General features: G+C 59.4%; 2 protein-coding genes across 2 annotated transcripts; both read left to right on the forward strand.

Annotated features, from left to right (window-relative positions):
• Positions 1-1490: 1490 nt before the first annotated feature.
• LOC134507809 (butyrophilin subfamily 1 member A1-like) lies at positions 1491-7733 on the forward strand. Its single transcript, XM_063318693.1, has 11 exons — positions 1491-1624; positions 1932-2016; positions 2498-2845; positions 3553-3834; positions 4477-4581; positions 4880-4900; positions 5349-5369; positions 5743-5763; positions 6125-6145; positions 6388-6420; positions 6917-7733. Exons 2-11 carry the CDS (start codon positions 1944-1946, stop codon positions 7591-7593), a joined length of 1602 nt encoding a protein of 533 aa, XP_063174763.1. The 5' UTR covers positions 1491-1624; positions 1932-1943; the 3' UTR covers positions 7594-7733.
• Positions 7734-9225: 1492 nt separating this feature from the next.
• LOC134507787 (butyrophilin subfamily 3 member A2-like) lies at positions 9226-15238 on the forward strand. Its single transcript, XM_063318656.1, has 10 exons — positions 9226-9606; positions 10085-10432; positions 11157-11438; positions 12082-12186; positions 12485-12505; positions 12955-12975; positions 13350-13370; positions 14119-14312; positions 14469-14609; positions 15026-15238. Exons 1-10 carry the CDS (start codon positions 9534-9536, stop codon positions 15236-15238), a joined length of 1419 nt encoding a protein of 472 aa, XP_063174726.1. The 5' UTR covers positions 9226-9533.
• Positions 15239-18439: the final 3201 nt, after the last annotated feature.

The raw sequence follows: 18439 nt of genomic DNA on the forward strand, positions 1-18439 counted from the left end.
CCCTTGGAAACCCTTGGGGACCCCCTTGGAACCTCTTGGGACCCCTTGGAAACCCTTGGAAGCCCTTGGGACCCCTTGAAAACCCTTGGGAACCCCCTGGAGACCCTCTTGGAAACCCTTGGGGACCGTCTTGGGAACCCTGGAGACCCCTCGGAACCCCTTGGGACCCCTTGGGGACCCCCTTGGAACCCCTTGGGACCCCTTGGAAACCCTTGGGACCCCTTGGGGACCCCTTGGAAGCCCCTGCGACCCCTCAGAACCCCTTGGGACCCCTTGGAACCCCTTGGGACCACTTGGGGACCGTTGGGGACGCCCTTGGGAACCCTGGAGACCCCTTGGAACCCCTTGGGACCCCTCGGAAACCCTTGGGGACCCCTCGGAACCCCTTGGGCGTTGGTGGGAGCGTTGATGTGCCGGAGAGTGGGATGGATGGATCTACGGAGGGATCCGGAGCTGTCAGATGGTTAAGCCCAAGGCGTTGGTGGGAGTGTTGATGTGCCGGAGGGTGGGATGGATGGATCTACGGAGGAATCCGGTTAGATGGATGGGCCCAAGGTGTTGGTGGGAGCGCTGACGTGCCGGAGGGTGGGATGGATGGATCTAGGGAGGGATCCGGAGTTGTTGGATGGATGAGCCCAAGGCGTTGGTGGGAGCGTTGATGTGCCGGAGGGTGGGATGGATGGATCTATGGAGGGATCCGGAGCTGTCAGATGGATGGGTCCAAGGCGTTGGTGGGAGCGTTCCACCACTTTTCTTCTTCTTTTCCTGCTTTTCTTCTTCTTTTTCCACTTTTCTTCTTCTTTTTCCTTCTTTTCTTCTTCTTTTCCTGCGTTTCTTCTTCTTTTCCCCACTTTTCTCCTTCTTTTCCTGCTTTTCTTCCTCTTTTTTCCACTTTTCTTCTTCTTTTTTCCACTTTTCTTCTTCTCGTTCCTACTTTTCTTCTTCTCTTTCCACTTTTCTTCTTCTTTTTCCCACTTTTCTTCTTTTTTTTTTCACTGTTCTTCTTTGTTTCCTACTTTTCTCCTTCTTTTTCCACTTTTCTTCTTTTTCCTACTTTTCTTCTTCTTTTTCCACTTTTCTTCTTCTTTTTCCTACTTTTCTTCTTCTTTTCCTACTTTCCTTGTTCTTTTTTCCATTTTCTTCTTCTTTTTTCCACATTTCTTCTTCTTGTTCCTACCTTTCTTATTCTTTTCCTGCTTTTCTTCTACTTTTTTCCACTTTTCTTCTTCTTTTTTCCACTTTTCTTCTTTTATTTCCACTGTTGTTCTTCTTTTCCTACTTTTCTCCTTCTTTTTCCACTTTTCTTCTTTTTCCTACTTTTCTTCTTCTTTTTCCTAGTTTTCTTCTTCGTTTCCTACTTTTCTCCTTCTTTTTCCTACTTTTCTTCTTTTTCCTATTTTTCTTCTTCCTTTTCCTGGTTTTCTTCTTCTTTTTTCCACTTTTCTCTTTCTTCTCCCACTTTTCTTCTTCTTTTTCCTACTTTCATTCTTCTTTTTCCCCTGGCCTCGGGGGCGGGGTGGAGCCTGGAGTCACTCCAAAGCCCATAATCCTGCGCCTGGAAAACGGGACAAAGCTTGGAGGTGTTGGGAGTTACCAGGTGCCTCCTGCAGATGGTACCCGTCCGGTGAGTGAATTTCCTTTCCGCAGGGCGTTAAGAATCTCTAATTAATGTAAAGTCTCGTATGAGGGGTTCAGAAGAAACCCAGGGGGGAGGGGGGCAGTGGGGCAGAGCAGGGGCTGCAGCGGGAGCCGCGGCGTGGGCCCGTCCTGCCCTCGACCGACGGTTCCTCCCGACGGCAGGGTGCGGGGGGTTTGGTGGGATTTCTGGAGCCTCCCTGGGGGCGGGTGCAGCCCTTCTTCCCCATCCCCTCCCCGGCGGCTGTAACGCCCCCTTGCCCTCCCTCTGCCTCCCTTCCCACCCTCTTCTCCAGCTGCGCCCGCAGATGGGGTTCCCCGCCAGCCCCAGGGGCCTCCTGAGTTATTTCCTGACTCTCCACGTGCTCCGCCTGGGATCAGGTAGGGATCCTGCAGGGCTGGGGGCGCTGAGCCCGCTGTGGGGGGCAGATGTGGGGCAGGGGAGGTGCCGTGGGGCAGGAGGAGCTGAGCCCAGAGCTCGGCCGCGGATGGGTTTCACTTTCACTTTGGCTCTTGATGCCACCCCCACGTCCCTTGCCCTGGGACACCTTCAGTCCCGTCCCGCAGTGCTCCCCTAAAGCCTTTGTCCCTTCTCCCAGGGCTGGCCGGGCTGGGGGCTATTTTCGGGGTTGGGGGTGACTTTCTGGAGCAGGTTCCCACTCCCAGGGAACGTCCTTCTCCTTGGAGCCCTCTCACTCCCTCTCCAGTTTCTCCAGGCTCTTTGGAGCACGGGGTGGGGGGAAAAGCGACACCCGCGGGATGGAGCGGGCACCGCTCACGCCACGCTCGCCCCTTGCCATGCAACGCCCCGAATTAACGTGGGCGCAATCTCCGTCTCTCTGTGTCCTTCTCCGTCCCCAAGCTGAGTTCAGAGTGGTGGGACCAGACCGACCTCTCCTTGCCACCGTGGGGCAGGACGTCGTGCTGCCGTGTCACTTGTCCCCACGTGCGGACGCTCGGAGCTTGGAGATCAGGTGGTTCCGGTACCAGTTCTCTGAAATCGTGCATCTCTACCGAAATGGAGAGGACCTGGATTGGGCACAGATGAAGGAATACGCTGGAAGGACAGAGTTGGTCAGAGATGGTCTCTCCGGTGGGACCCTGGACTTGCGACTCGCTGGGGTGAGACCCTCTGATGATGGCCAGTACGTCTGCACTGTGAGAGATGCTGCCTCTTATGGAGAAGCTACAGTGGAGCTGGAGGTGGCAGGTTTGTGGCTGGCGCGGTGTTTCCTGGGGATGGTGCAGGTGTCCCTGGGTTGGTGTGTCCCTCCCAGACCTCTGTCCCACCCTCACGTCCATCCATCCAATGCCAAAGGCCAATAGACCTTGACAGAGGTTGGGTTGAAGGGGACCCTTCCCATCCATGCCTGCCCAGGAAGGAGCACAGACATGGTGCTGGAGGTGTTTTTGGGGGCAGAGTGGCACAAACGAGGTGCCTTTGTGTCTCTGTGGTGTCCTCGAGGTGTTGTGAGGGCAGAGGGGAGAAGCTGCTGAGCAGCTGCTTGGGCTCAGGGCCTGGGCTGCCAAGCGAGCCCAGGATGGGAGCTACCGCTGTGCCTGGCGTTGGGAAGAGCCCTCTTCCCAGGTCCCACCAGCTGGATCCTTGCTTTGCCTTTGCCGTTTGTGCCGGAGGAGACCTGGCGCCTTGTCTGGAAGCCTCAGGGCTTCTTGGACAAGGATGGGAGAGGGCAGAGACCTTGCTCGGCCTCTGGGTCCTCCTCTGCCGGGCTGTTTTATGGGCGATGTGGGGTCATTGGGCATCAATGCTCTCCGGTTCCTGCACACGGTGTGAGGAGCACGTGTGCGGTCCCACAGCCCCCTCGGGACAATGGGATGTGTCCGGTACGGAGTTGGGTCTTTGCCTTTGAGCCGAGTCCATCCCTAACTCAGCCCAACGGCGGGCTCTTCCCCCAGCCACGGGCTCCGTCCCTCTCCTCTCTCTGGAGGCTCACCAGGACGGAGGCATCCGGGTGGTGTGTGGATCGGCCGGCTGGTACCCGCAACCGCAGGTGCTGTGGAAGGCTGCCAACGGGCAGCGTCTGCCCTCGGTCTCCCAGAGACGTTCCTCTGACGAGAGGGGCCTGTTTGAGATCCAAGATGTCGTCGTGGTGAGCGGGAAGGGCGATGGGAACTTGTCGTGCGTGGTGAGGAACAGCCGCCTGGAGCAGGAGCAGGCGTCGTCCCTGCACATCTCAGGTGCAGGATGGCAGCGGGGCTGGGGTTGGCTGTGCTTGGGGCGGGGGGAGCGGTTTGATCTCGGGGGGCTGGAGAAACGTGTGGGGGGTGGGGGAATGGGAGGGGGTGCACCCGCAGGTGAGCTTTAGCGCAGGAGATAACCTGAGCCTGGCGGGCTTCAGGGGAGCATTGGGATGGCCGTGGGCTGGAGAGGACGATGTCCCCTTGAGCCCGGGGCTCCCAGCACAAGGCTTTAGGAGTGGGGTGGTGTAATCCCAGCCCAGAGCCGGCACCGCGCAGCCCCTCGCTCATTCCCCACCATTGGGATGGGATAGAGAATGGGAAGAGTAACGGGTTTTGTCCCAACTGTTTGCGCTCCCCCGCCAAGCCCACTCGCTGGTGGGGTGGTGTGAGGAGCAGACCATTCCTCGACTGCCCAGCAACACCCAAAACCATCAGTGCGCTCCCATCGCTGCTTCTCATCCCAAATCCAAAACATCCCATCCCTCAATAGCTCCAAGCGATGACGTCCACTTGTTCATTCCATCCCAGCCAAAACCCTGACGATGAGTTAGAACTTGGAGTTTTTCTTTCTCCCTTTCGTTTTCCTCCTACACAGGAGTGCAAAGTGAGCCCTTTTCCTGCTGTGTTTTTGTTTCTCAGCTCCCTTTTTCCACAACGCCCGTCACTGGATGGCAGCTCTGGGTGTCTTCCTCGTGCTTTCAGTGGCGTCATTTGGCGTCATCGCTTATCTCTGGCGAAGGAAAGGTGAGTTTGTCACGGGGGGGATGGAATGGAGGGGATCGGGGTGGAGCGAGGCCGAGCCCTGGCCCATGGACGTACGTAGAAGGGGATGACAGTCGTGTCAAAAGGTGTTTTGCCTTCATTAAAGAAGCTCTTTGGGCACAGGAAGGATGGGGACAAGGACCCGGGGCGTGGGTGGGAGGCCAGGGAGCGTGGCCAGAGCACCTGGCTGGTGGGACGGTGCAAGAGTCTCTGGTGAGATGTTAGCGCCGATGAAGCAGCTGCTCTCCTGACCTCCTCTTCCTCTGCCTTTGCTTTGCAGTGGGGCTGTCCAGAACGCTGGGTGAGTCCTTCTGGCCCCTGCCACCAGCGAAGCCTCCTGAGAAAGGAGCCCCCTGGGAGGGACGTGGCTCTGGGTGGTTCTTGATCGCCCTGTGGTCGTTGGTCTGGGTTGATGGAGCCCAGAAGGGGACTGGAGAGCACTGGGTCTGGGAACGGGGCCCAGGAGGTGACCTAACTCATGGGAGAAGTGGGGACCCGTCATCAGTCAGCTTAAATCAGGCTGAGCCTTAAATCTCTGCTCAAGTCAGGCTTCAATGCAGGGTGCCTGGGAGGGGTGGCTGGGGGAGAAGGGAGGCAGGGAACCTGCTCTGGGACCCACACGGTCTTTTCCCACTCCCCAAACACAAGGAGTTTGGGGTCTCGCCAGCTCTGCCTGCTGCTGCAGGAACAGCCATGGGATGAGAAGCCGTCCCCTCTCATCACTCATCACTTCTTTTTTTCCATTCCAGGGGATCAAGCTGCGTGGTTGGGTGAGTCTCCGTGATCTCCTCTTGGCTCGGTGTCCTCTCCCGGGTGCTCTGTGCTCGGCCCTGTCCCCCGCTTCCTCGTCCCCTCCATCCCTCCATCCCCTGGCTCCACAGAAACCCCCAGGGGATGTGCCTGGGAGAGTGCGCAGCTGGGGGACACCAGCCCAGGGATGGACCCTCTCCCTTGGCCAGACTCCATGGGGACCGGCCGTGGGACATGACCTGGCTGGAGGGGGCCATTCACAGGGTTTTGTGGTCTTTTCCCACTCCCCAAACTCTCTGAGCTCTCCTCGAGCTTTGTGCGCTCCTAAGGAGCAGCCATGGGATGAGAAGCCGTCCCCTCTCATCACTCATCACTTCTTTTTTTCCATTCCAGAGGAACAAGCTGCACGGTTGGGTGAGTCTCCGTGATCTCCTCGTGGCTCGGTGTCCTCTCCCGGGTGCTCTGTGCTCGGCCCTGTCCCCCCGTGCCCGTCCCCTCCATCCCTCCATCCCCTGGGTGTGGGGAAACCCCAAGGGGATGTGCCTGGGAGGGTGGGCAGCTGGGGGACACCAGCCCAGGGGTGGACCCTCTCCCCTGCCCAGACCCACTGGCCACCATCCATGGGACATAACCAGGCTGGAGGGAGCCCCCCCGGGAGCCAAGGGCTCTTTTCTCCCTCCCCAAACAGAAGGGCTCTGCCAGCTCCTGCGGGTGCAGTTGTGGGACGAGAAGCTGTCCCCTCTCATCACTGATTGACTTTCTTTATCCTTTCCAGGGGAACGAGACACAGCACTGGGTGAGTCTCCGTGATCTCCTCTTGGCTCGGTGTCCTCTCCCGGGTGCTCTGTGCTCGGCCCTTTCCCGCTGTGTCTGTCCCCTCCTTCCCCTCCATCCCCTGGATCCAAGCAAACCCCCAGGGGACGTGCCCGGGAGGGTGGGCGGCCGGGCGACACCGGCCCAGGGATGGACCCTCTCCCCTGCCCCGAGTCCCTGGGGACCGGCCGTGGGACGTGACCTTGCTCTTGTCCCTCCTTGTAGCGTGGAGAAAGTTCCTGCTTCCTGAAAATCCAGGTAATTGCGTATTTTATTGTATTTTATGGGTGGTTCTCCTCCCTTTCCCTCTGCGGGAGGTGTAAGTGGGTGGCCAGTGAAGGCACTGGGTGGCCACTGAAGGGGGACTGGCCGTCCCGGGTCGTGTTGGTGTCTCAGACCCCCCCAGACCATGGCACTGGGCTGTATCTCGCCCCGTTTTCTTGCCGTTCCACCCCATTCTGAGTTACCCCATTGGGCCCCAGAGGAGCCACCACCCCCTGAGACCCCGTGCGCTGCCCAGCCCAGCCCCTGCCTCCCCGTCCTGCTCCTCCCTGCGCGGGCTGCAGCCCCACCGGTGCCTCTTCCCACGGGACCGAGCTCGGCCGTGGCCGTGCTGGGGCCGGCCCCGTGGTGGGGATGGAGAGGAGGAAGGAGATGCCCAGTCTCCTGCCCCGCGGGGCAGGTCCTGTCCCCGAGGGGGTGAAACCTTCCCAGGACTGAGCTCTGATGCTGCGGCTCCTCCTGTCCCCTGCAGACATGGTGACCCTGGATCCGAACACGGCTCATTCCCAACTCGTCCTGTCGGCCGATCGGAGGCGTGTGAGGTGGCAAAGCGAAGAGTGGGACCTGCCCGACATCCCAGAGAGATTTACCTATTGGTTCTGCGTTTTGGGCCAGGAGGTGTTCCGGGAGGGGAGACACTGCTGGGAGGTGGAGGTGGAGGGGGAGGTGGGAGGTGACTCATGGTGGGGTGTTGGGGTGGCCAAGGAGTTTGTGGAGAGGAAGAGGTTCTCGGACTTGAGCCCTGAAGGAGGGATCTGGGCAGTGTGGCACTGCTGTGGGCAGTTCGTGTCTCTCACCTCTCCTCCCACCCTCCTCCCCCAGTCCCAGCTCCCCAGCAGGATCTGGGTCTGTCTGGACTGCGCCCGGGGGCTGGTGACTTTCCTCGATGTCAACACCGGGGTCGAGATCTTCACGTTCCCACCAGCCTCGTTCAAAGGGGAGACCCTGCGCCCCTGGTTTTGGGTAGGAACAGAGAAAACCCAGCTGTGCCTGAGGGGCAGCGCCCCCCAGCCCCTCATCCCCCCTTCCCTCCCCTCCCCAGCCGCCGGCAGCCCCTGCCCTTCTCCGGAGACTCCCCACGCTCCTCTCCTGGATCCCGCGGGAGACGTCCATCCCTCTGCCCCAGCCCGGGGAGCAGAGGGGGAGTGAGGGGCAGGGGACGGGGGCTGCCTCGGACGCTGTGTGGCCTCACAAACACCAGTTTTTGGCTGGGTCGCATTTTGGGGACGTTTTCTGGGTGCTGAGCCGTGGGTTTGGGCTCTTCTTCCCCTTACACGCAGCGTGTCCTGCTCCGGCACAGCAGGGTTGGTGTCAATAAAGATTTGTTGGTGAACACAGAGCCTGGCTGTGATGGTTCCTGGGGGTTTTTGTCTTGGTTCCTTGCTGCCCGCCAAGAGGATTTGCAGGCACCCACCAGTCTGCGTGCTGGGGAGTCCCCAGTGGGGCATGAGCCTTGTCCCCGGGGTGCCCCACTTCTGGGAGCATCCTCCTAAACCACGTCATCCTTTACTGCAGAGAAGGGGTTTCCGCACCCAGTTCCCTTCCCAGTTGGGCGTTGGGTGAAGGCGGCAGCGGCTCGTTGCTTATTTGGGGGATTTTGGCTCTGTGCGCGAAAGCGTCTTTGTCCCAGAGCGGCTTCAGGTGCAGCAGAAGAGGAAACTTCTGGACGTGGGAGGCCTTTTCCAAGCTGGGCTTGTTTCAGACGGATATTTCACAATATTGATGGCTGCTGCTGCTCCGGGGTTGGGCGTTGAACTGGGGACGGGCACCCCGTTGCCCCTCCCCAGGGCTGGGTACCGTCCCCAGGCCCCCCAGAGTTGGGTATGACCCCCCTCAGCACCCCCGTACCCACCCCCTGCTATGGCTACGGCCCCCCACCCCCAATATTTTGAGTATGGATGAGGGTGGGACATTGGGGACAGCAGGGGACACGTCCTCCCAGGGGATGTGAGGTCCCCAGGTTGACAGGGCAGAGGGACAGGGCACAGCTGAGGTGTCCTGACACTTGAAGCCCCCCCCAAACCCTTCTTGTCCGCGTCTCCCTCGCTCCCCACAAGCTCCTTGCTCTTGTAGGGCTGCAGGGACACTGCTGGGCTCCTCCACCATCTCCAAAAATCACGACGAAGCTCGGTTTAACCTGCTCGCACCCAAATGCCCATCTTTTCATGGTTTCCTTTTTTTTTTTTCCTTTTTTTTTTTGGATTCCTGAGGCTGATGGGCTGCCGCGTTTTACTCCCCAACAGACAAATGTCCTGAAAGAACGCAAAAAACCTCCAGAGAGAGAGAGAGAGCGGAACCGGTGCGGGTGAACCACCATCATGGTGTGGTCTGGGGTTTGCTCCGGAGGTGGGGCAGGCCAGAGAGCGAAAGGAGAGATGATGAGCAGGAAAAGAAAATACATTCCTTCAGCGACAATGGCCGTAGGAAAGCAAATCATCCCCTTTCGGGAAAGGAAATGCTTCTTTATGGATGCAAAACCTGGCCGAGGTCTCTGCCCCAGCACAGGCTGCCAGGAGAGGTGCAGCCCTGGGAAAAGACACCTCCACCACCTCCCACCCAGGAACGGGGAGGGTGATGGTTTCTCTTTGGCATTTTGAGCTTGGAGGTTTATTTTATGACTCTAACCCCGCTGACGGGGATCAGCGCTGGGTGAGGAACCTCAGCTCAAGGCGTGGGGTGGGGGAGGGTGGACCTTGAAGTCATTCCAAAGTCCATAATTCTGCACCCGGAAACTAGAAAAAGGTTGGAGATGTTGGGTGCAACTTGTACACGTCAGGTGAGTGATTTTTCTTTTTGCAGGGGATTTAGAATCTCTAATTAATTTAACGTCTTGAAAGGCGTTCAGCGCAAATGCTGGGGAAGGGCAGTGGGGCAGAGCAGGGGCTGCAGTGGGAGCCGCGGCGTGGGCCCGTCCTGCCCTCGACCGACGGTTCCTCCCGACGGCAGGGTGCGGGGGGTTTGGTGGGATTTCTGGAGCCTCCCTGGGGGCGGGTGCAGCCCTTCTTCCCCATCCCCTCCCCGGCGGCTCTAACCCCCCCTTGCCCTCCCTCTGCCTCCCTTCCCACCCTCTTCTCCAGCTGCGCCCGCAGATGGGGTTCCCCGCCAGCCCCAGGGGCCTCCTGAGTTATTTCCTGACTCTCCACTTGCTCCGCCTGGGATCAGGTAGGGATCCTGCAGGGCTGGGGGCGCTGAGCCCGCTGCGGGGGGCAGATGTGGGGCAGGGGAGGTGCCGTGGGGCAGGAGGAGCTGAGCCCAGAGCTCGGCCGCGGATGGGTTTCACTTTCCCTTGGGCTCTTGATGCCACCCCCACGTCCCTTGCCCTGGGACACCTTCAGTCCCGTCCCGCAGTGCTCCCCTAAAGCCTTTGTCCCTTCTCCCAGGGCTGGCCGGGCTGGGGGCTATTTTCGGGGTTGGGGGTGACTTTCTGGAGCAGTTCCCACTCCCAGGGAACCTCCTTCTCCTTGGAGCCCTCCCACTCCCTCTCCAGTTTCTCCAGGCTCTTTGGAGCACGGATGGGGGAACAGCGACACCCGCGGGATGGAGCGGGCACCGCTCACGCCACGCTCGCCCCTTGCCATGCAACGCCCTGAATTAACGTGGGCGCAATCTCCGTCTCTCTGTGTCCTTCTCCGTCCCCAAGCTGAGTTCAGAGTGGTGGGACCAGACCGACCTCTCCTTGCCACCGTGGGGCAGGACGTCGTGCTGCCGTGTCACTTGTCCCCACGCGCGGACGCTCGGAGCTGGGAGATCTGGTGGATCCGGCACCAGTTCTCGGAAACGGTGCATCTCTACCGAAAGGGAGAGGACCTGGATTGGGCACAGATGAGGGAATACGCTGGAAGGACAGAGTTGGTCAGAGATGGTCTCTCCGGTGGGACCCTGGACTTGCGACTCGCTGGGGTGAGACCCTCTGATGATGGCCAGTACGTCTGCACTGTGAGAGATGCTGCCTCTTATGGAGAAGCTACAGTGGAGCTGGAGGTGGCAGGTTTGTGGGTGGTGCGGTGTTTCCTGGGGGTGGTTCAGGTGTCCCTGGGTTGGTGTGTCCCTCCCAGACCTCTGTCCCACCCTCACGTCCATCCATCCAATACCAAAGGCCAATAGACCTTGACAGAGGGCGGGTTGAAGGGGACCCTTCCCATCCGTGCCTGCCCAGGAAGGAGCACAGACATGGTGCTGGAGGTGTTTTTGGGGGCAGAGCGGCACAAACGAGGTGGCTTTGTGTCTCTGTGGTGTCCTCGAGGTGTTGTGAGGGCACAGGGGAGAAGCTGCTGAGCAGCTGCTTGGGCTCAGGGCCTGGGCTGCCAAGCGAGCCCAGGATGGGAGCTACCGCTGTGCCTGGCGTTGGGAAGAGCCCTCTTCCCAGGTCCCACCAGCTGGATCCTTGCTTTGCCTTTGCCGTTTGTGCCGGAGGAGACCTGGCGCCTCGTCTGGAAGCCTCAGGGCTTCTTGGACAAGGCCGGGAGAGGGCAGAGACCTTGCTCGGCCTCTGGGTCCTCCTCTGCCGGGCTGTTTTATGGGCGATGTGGGGTCATTGGGCATCAATGCTCTCCGGTTCCTGCACACGTTGGGGTGGTTTGGTTGGTGTGAGGAGCACGTGCGTGGTCCCACAGCCCCCTCGGGACAATGGGATGTGTCTGGTACAGGGTTGGGTCTTTGCCTTTGAGCCGAGTCCATCCCTAACTCAGCCCAACGGCGGGCTCTTCCCCCAGCCATGGGCTCCGTCCCTCTCCTCTCTCTGGAGGCTCACCAGGACGGAGGCATCCGGGTGGTGTGTGGATCGGCCGGCTGGTACCCACAACCGCAGGTGCTGTGGAAGGCTGCCAACGGGCAGCGTCTGCCCTCGGTCTCCCGGAGACGTTCCTCTGACGAGAGGGGCCTGTTTGAGATCCAAGATGTCGTTGTGGTGAGCGGGAAGGGCGATGGGAACTTGTCGTGCGTGGTGAGGAACAGCCGCCTGGAGCAGGAGCAGGCGTCGTCCCTGCACATCTCAGGTGCAGGATGGCAGCGGGGCTGGGGTTGGCTGCGCTTGGTGGGGGGGGGGGGGGGCAGTTTGATCTCGGGGGGCTGGAGAAACGTGCGGGGGGTGGGGGAATGGGAAGGGGTGCACCCGCAGGTGAGCTTTAGCGCAGGAGATAACCTGAGCCTGGCGGGCTTCAGGGGAGCATTGGGATGGCCGTGGGCTGGAGAGGACGATGTCCCCTTGAGCCCGGGGCTCCCAGCACAAGGCTTTAGGAGTGGGGTGGTGTAATCCCAGCCCAGAGCCAGCACCGCGCAGCCCCTCGCTCATTCCCCACCGTTGGGATGGGATAGAGAATGGGAAGAGTAACGGGTTTTGTCCCAACTGTTTGCGCTCCCCAAGCCCACTCGCTGGTGGGGCGGTGTGAGGAGCAGACCATTCCTCGACTACCCAGCAACACCCAAAACCATCAGTGCGCTCCCATCGCTGCTTCTCATCCCAAATGCAAAACATCCCATCCCTCAGTAACTGCAAGCGATGACGTCCACTTGTTCATTCCATCCCAGCCAAAACCCTGACGATGAGTTAGAACTTGGAGTTTTTCTTTCTCCCTTTCGTTTTCCTCCTACACAGGAGTGCAAAGTGAGCCCTTTTCCTGCTGTGTTTTTGTTTCTCAGCTCCCTTTTTCCACAACGCCCGTCACTGGATGGCAGCTCTGGGTGTCTTCCTCATGCTTTCAGTGGCGTCATTTGGCGTCATCGCTTATCTCTGGCGAAGGAAAGGTGAGTTTGTCACGGGGGGGATGGAATGGAGGGGATCGGGGTGGAGCGAGGCCGAGCCCTGGCCCATGGACGTACGTAGAAGGGGATGACAGTCGTGTCAAAAGGTGTTTTGCCTTCATTAAAGAAGCTCTTTGGGCACAGGAAGGATGGGGACAAGGACCCGGGGCGTGGGTGGGAGGCCAGGGAGCGTGGCCAGAGCACCTGGCTGGTGGGACGGTGCAAGAGTCTCTGGTGAGATGTTAGCGCCGATGAAGCAGCTGCTCTCCTGACCTCCTCTTCCTCTGCCTTTGCTTTGCAGTGGGGCTGTCCAGAGCGCTGGGTGAGTCCTTCCGGCCCCTGCCACCAGCGAAGCCTCCTGAGAAAGGAGCCCCCTGGGAGGGACGTGGCTCTGGGTGGCTCTTGATCGCCCTGTGGTCGTTGGTCTGGGTTGATGGAGCCCAGAAGGGGACTGGAGAGCACTGGGGCTGGGAACGGGGCCCAGGAGGTGACCTAAGTCATGGGGAGAAGTGGGGACCCGTCATCAGTCAGCTTAAATCAGGCTGAGCCTTAAATCTCTGCTCAAGTCAGGCTTCAATGCAGGGTGCCTGGGAGGGGTGGCTGGGGGAGAAGGGAGGCAGGGAACCTGCTCTGGGACCCACACGGTCTTTTCCCACTCCCCAAACACAAGGAGTTTGGGGTCTCGCCAGCTCTGCCTGCTGCTGCAGGAACAGCCATGGGATGAGAAGCCGTCCCCTCTCATCACTCATTGATTTCATTTTTGCTTTCCAGGGAATCGAGATGCAGAACTAGGTGAGTCTCCAGGACCTCTGACATGGCTCGGTGTCCTCTCCCGGGTGATGTGTGCTCAGCCCTGTCCCCCCGTGCCCTTCCCCTCCATCCCTCCATCCCCTGGGGGCGGGGAAACCCCAAGGGGAGGTGCCTGGGAGGGTGGGCAGCTGGGGGACACCAGCCCAGGGATGGACCCTCTCCCTTGGCCAGAGTCCCTGGGGACCGGCCGTGGGACATGACCTGGCTGGATGGGGCCATTCACAGGGTTTTGTGGTCTTTTCCCACTCCCCAAACTCTCTGAGCTCTCCTTGAGCTCTGTGCGCTCCTAAAGGAGCAGCCATGGCATGAGAAGCCGTCCCCTCTCATCACTCATCGCTTCTTTTTTTCCATTCCAGAGGAACAAGCTGCACGGTTGGGTGAGTCTCCGTGATCTCCTCTTGGCTCGGTGTCCTCTCCCAGGCGCTCTGTACTTGGCCCTGTCCCCCCGTGCCCATCCCCTCCATCCCTCCATCCCCTGGATCAGAGTAAACCCCCAGGGGATGTGCCTGGGAGGGTGGGCGGCCGGGGGACACCGGCCAAGGGATGGACCCTCTCCCCTGCCCCGAGTCCCTGGGGACCGGCCGTGGAACGTGACCTTGCTCTTGTCCCTCCTTGTAGCGTGGAGAATGTTCCTGCTTCCTGAAAATCCAGGTAATTGCGTATTTTATTGTATTTTTATGGGTGGTTCTCCTCCCTTTCCCTCTGCGGGAGGTGTAACTGGGTGGCCAGTGAAGGCACTGGCCATCCCGGGTAATGTTGGTGTCTCAGACCCCCCAGACCATGGCACTGGGCTGTATCTCGCCCCGTTTTCTTGCCGTTCCGCCCCATTCTGAGTCACCCCCTTGGGCCCCAGAGGAGCCACCACCCCCTGAGACCCCGTGCGCTGCCCAGCCCAGCCCCTGCCTCCCCGTCCTGCTCCTCCCTGCGCGGGCTGCAGCCCCACCGGTGCCTCTTCCCACGGGACCGAGCTCGGCCGTGGCCGTGCTGGGGTCGGCCCCGTGGTGGGGATGGAGAGGAGGAAGGAGATGCCCAGTCTCCTGCCCCGTGGGGCAGGTCCTGACCCCGAGGCGGTGAAACCTGCTCGGGACTGAGCTCTGATGCTGCGGCTCCTCCTGTCCCCTGCAGACGTGGTGACCCTGGATGCGAACACGGCTCATTCCCAACTCGTCCTGTCGGACGATCGGAGCCGCGTGAAGTGGCAAAGCGAAGAGCGGGACCTGCCCGACATCCCGGAGAGATTTATGTATTTGTCCTGCGTTTTAGGCCGGGAGGGGTTCCGGGAGGGGAGACACTGCTGGGAGGTGGAGGTGGAGGGGGAGGTGGGAGGCGACGCGTGGTGGGGTGTTGGGGTGGCCAGGGAGTCTGTGGAGAGGAAGAGGTTCTCGGACTGGAGCCCTGAAGGAGGGATCTGGGCAGTGCAGCACAGCTGTGGGCGTTTCGTGTCTCTCACCTCTCCTCCCACCCTCCTCCCCCAGTCCCCGCTCCCCAGCAGGATCTGGGTCTGTCTGGACTGCGCCCGGGGGCTGGTGACTTTCCTCCATGCCGACACCGGCGTCGAGATCTTCACGTTCCCACCAGCCTCGTTCAAAGGGGAGACCCTGCGCCCCTGCTTTTGGGTAGAAACAGAGAAAACCCAGCTTTGCCTGAGGGGCAGCGCCCCCCAGACCCTCATCCCCCCTTCCCTCCCCTCCCCAGCCGCCGGCAGCCCCTGCCCTTCTCCAGAGACTCCCCGCGCTCCTCTCCTGGATCCCGCGGGAGACGTCCATCCCTGTGCCCCAGCCCAGGGAGCAGAGGGAGAGTGAGGGGCAGGGGATGGAGGGGGGTCGCTTCGGGGTGTCATGTCCCCTCCAGGAGGCTGCGAGCGGCTGGGGGGGGTGTCGTCCTTTCGGCTTTGATGGAGGGAATTTTCCTTCGGCTCTGGGTTGCCTTTTTGGATTTAGCGGGCGAGAACACGACGTCGGGACGCGGCCGAGAGCCGTTTCCGTCCGTCAGTCGAGGGCTTTTTTCTTTTTTTTCGCCTTCCCCGTCGCAGCCCAGCGGGAGCGCGGCCGGGAGAAGGCGCCCAAAAGGGATATTCCGCCCCACGGGCATCCCGTTGAGGATAGAAACGGGGGGTCGCTGCCGGGGGTGGCGTAGGGGGCCGGGACCCGCCGTCGACGCTGGGGACGGGCCGGGCAACCAGCGCTCGGGTGGGGAGGGCAACTCGGCATCGGGTCGCTTTATCCCGTACATTATTTTACAATAAATATCGGTCTTTTCCTCACCCGTTGCTCCTCTATTCGACCGCCTGACCCCCAACACACGAGGGTCTTTTTCCCGCCCCTTTTCTCCCTCTTCTCCCCTCCCCCCCCCACACCCCACAACGCGGGGGGACAGGCAACGGCCGCTGTCTGGTCCTACATTGCTGACGTGGGGTTAAACCCCACCCCCTCCCACCCCTGGGGGAGTCCAGGGGGGCCAGGACCCCCTGGGAACCTCTTGGAAACCCTTGGGGACCCCCGTTGGAACACCTTGGGACCCCTTGGAATCCCCTGGACCCCTTGGGAACCATGGAGACTCTCTTGGAAACCATTGGGGACCCCCTCGGAATCCCTTGGGACCCCTTGGAACACCTTGGAACCCCTTGGGACCCCTTGGAAACCCTTGGGGACCCCTCGGAACCCCTTGGGACCCCTTGGAACCCCATGGGACCCCTTGGAACCCCTTGGGACACCTTGGAAGCCCCTCGGACGCCTTGGAAACCATTGGGAACCCCTTGCAAACCCTTGGGGACCCCTCACTGAGGGAGGAGGGATGAGGATGGAGGAGGGAATAGGAATGGAGGAGGGATGGAGGGATGGAGGGATGAAGGAGGAGGGATGAGGAGGGAGGGATGAGGATGGATGGAGAGAGGGAGGAGGGATGAGGATGGAGGAGGTAATAGGAATGGAGGAGGGATGGAGGGAGGAGCGATGAGGGATGGAGGAGGGATGGAGGGATGAGGGATAGAGGGAGGAGGGATGAGGGATGCCGGGATGGAGGAGGGATGGATGGAGTTGTGAGGGCAGAGGGGAGAAGCTGCTGAGCAGCTGCTTGGGCTCAGGGCCTGGGCTGCCAAGCGAGCCCAGGCTGGGAGCTACCGCTGTGCCTGGCGTTGGGAAGAGCCCTCTTCCCAGGTGCCACCAGCTGGATCCTTGCTTTGCCTTTGCCGTTTGTGCCGGAGGAGACCTGGCGCCTCGTCTGGAAGCCTCAGGGCTTCTTGGACAAGGCCGGGAGAGGGCAGAGACCTTGCTCGGCCTCTGGGTCCTCCTCTGCCGGGCTGTTTTATGGGCGATGTGGGGTCATTGGGCATCAATGCTCTCCGGTTCCTGCACACGTTGGGGTGGTTTGGGTGGTGTGAGGAGCACGTCCTCGTGCTCGTCGAGCACGTCCTCGACGCTTCACGTCCTCCATCGGATGGATGGGCCCAAGGTGTTGGTGGGAGCGCTGACGTGCCGGAGGGTGGAATGGATGGATCTACGGAGGGATCCGGAGCTGTCGGATGGATGGGTCCAAGGCATTGGTGGGAGCGCTGACGTGCCGGAGGGTGGAATGGATGGATCTACAGAGGGATCCGGTTAGATGGATGGGCCCAAGGTGTTGGTGGGAGCGTTGACATGACGGAGGGTGGGATGGATGGATCTAGGGAGGGATCCGGAGTTGTTGGATGGATGAGCCCAAGGCGTTGGTGGGAGCGTTGATGTGCCGGAGGGTGGGATGGATGGATCTACGGAGGGATCCAGAGCTGTCGGATGGATGGGTCCAAGGCGTTGGTGGGAGCGTTCCACCACTTTTCTTCTTCTTTTCCTGCTTTTCTTCTTCTTTTACCACTTTTCTTCTTCTTTTTCCACTTTTCTTCTTCTTTTCCTACTTTTCTTCTTCTTTTTCCCACTTTTCTTCTTCTTTTTCCTTCTTTTCTTCTTCTTTTCCTGCTTTTCTTCTTCTTTTCCCCACTTTTCTCTTTCTTTTCCTGCTTTTCTTCCTCTTTTTTCCACTTTTCTTCTTCTTTTTTCCACTTTTCTTCTTCTTTTTTCCACTTTTCTTCTTCTCGTTCCTACTTTTCTTCTTCTCTTTCCACTTTTCTTCGTCTTTTTCCCACTTTTCTTCTTTTTTTTTCCACTGTTCTTCTTCGTTTCCTACTTTTCTCCTTCTTTTTCCACTTTTCTTCTTTTTCCTACTTTTCTTCTTCTTTTTTCCACTTTTCTTCTTCTTTTTCCTACTTTTCTTCTTCGTTTCCTATTTTCCTTGTTCTTTTTTCCATTTTCCTCTTCTTTTTTCCACATTTCTTCTTCTTGTTCCTACCTTTCTTATTCTTCTTTTCCTGCTTTTCTTCTACTTTTTTCCACTTTTCTTCTTCTTTTTTCCACTTTTCTTCTTTTATTTCCACTGTTGTTCTTCTTTTCCTACTTTTCTACTTCTTTTTCCACTTTTCTTCTTTTTCCTACTTTTCTTCTTCTTTTTCCTACTTTTCTTCTTCTTTTCCTACTTTTCTCATTCTTTTTCCTACTTTTCTTCTTCTTTTCCCACTTTTCTTCTTCTTTTTCCTACTTTCATTCTTCTTCTTTTTCCCCTGGCCTCGGGGGCGGAGTGGAGCCTGGAGTCACTCCAAAGCCCATAATCCTGCGCCTGGAAAACGGGACAAAGCTTGGAGGTGTTGGGAGTTACCAGGTGCCTCCTGCAGATGGTACCCGTCCGGTGAGTGAATTTCCTTTCCGCAGGGCATTAAGAATCTCTAATTAATTTAAAGTCTCGTATGAGGGGTTCAGAAGAAACCCAGGGGGGAGGGGGGCAGTGGGGCAGAGCAGGGGCTGCAGCGGGAGCCGCGGCGTGGGCCCGTCCTGCCCTCGACCGACGGTTCCTCCCGACGGCAGGGTGCGGGGGGTTTGGTGGGATTTCTGGAGCCTCCCTGGGGGCGGGTGCAGCCCTTCTTCCCCATCCCCTCCCCGGCGGCTCTAACCCCCCCTTGCCCTCCCTCTGCCTCCCTTCCCACCCTCTTCTCAAGCTGCGCCCGCAGATGGGGTTCCCCGCCAGCCCCAGGGGCCTCCTGAGTTATTTCCTGACTCTCCACGTGCTCCGCCTGGAGGGGCGTCCCAAGGGTTTCTAAGGGGTCTCCAGGTTTTTCAAGGGGTCTCCAAGGGTTTCCAAGGGGTCCCAAGGGATTCCAAGGGGTTTCAAGGGGGTCCCCAAGGGTTTCCAAGGGGGTTCCAAGGTGTTCAGAGGGGTTCCCAATGGGTTCCAAGAGGTCCCAAGGGTTTCCAAGGGGTCCCAAGGGGTCTCAAGGGGGTCCCCAAAGGTTTCCAAGGGGTCCACAGTGTTTCCGAGGGATTCCGAGGGATCCCCGATGGTTTCCAATGTCGGGGCGACCAGCGGAAAAGTACAAGGATGGAAGAAACTCGAGGGCATGCCGACCTCGCAGATCCGGGACAAA

Source organism: Chroicocephalus ridibundus, chromosome 28 (genome assembly GCF_963924245.1).
Source record: "Chroicocephalus ridibundus chromosome 28, bChrRid1.1, whole genome shotgun sequence".
Taxonomy (NCBI): Eukaryota; Metazoa; Chordata; class Aves; order Charadriiformes; family Laridae; genus Chroicocephalus; species Chroicocephalus ridibundus.

What these genes read in the sequence shown, in the direction of transcription:
- LOC134507809 (XM_063318693.1), top strand. Translation starts at nt 1,944, where the DNA reads ATGGGGTTCCCCGCCAGCCCCAGGGGCCTCCTGAGTTATTTCCTGACT. An exon ending in AGTGGAGCTGGAGGTGGCAG is followed by an intron (nt 2,846 to 3,552) that starts GTTTGTGGCTGG and finishes CTCTTCCCCCAG; the next exon opens with CCACGGGCTCCGTCCCTCTC. An exon ending in GGATCAAGCTGCGTGGTTGG is followed by an intron (nt 5,370 to 5,742) that starts GTGAGTCTCCGT and finishes TTTCCATTCCAG; the next exon opens with AGGAACAAGCTGCACGGTTG.
- LOC134507787 (XM_063318656.1), top strand. Translation starts at nt 9,534, where the DNA reads ATGGGGTTCCCCGCCAGCCCCAGGGGCCTCCTGAGTTATTTCCTGACT. An exon ending in GGGGCTGTCCAGAGCGCTGG is followed by an intron (nt 12,506 to 12,954) that starts GTGAGTCCTTCC and finishes TTTGCTTTCCAG; the next exon opens with GGAATCGAGATGCAGAACTA. An exon ending in AGGTGGAGGTGGAGGGGGAG is followed by an intron (nt 14,313 to 14,468) that starts GTGGGAGGCGAC and finishes CTCCTCCCCCAG; the next exon opens with TCCCCGCTCCCCAGCAGGAT.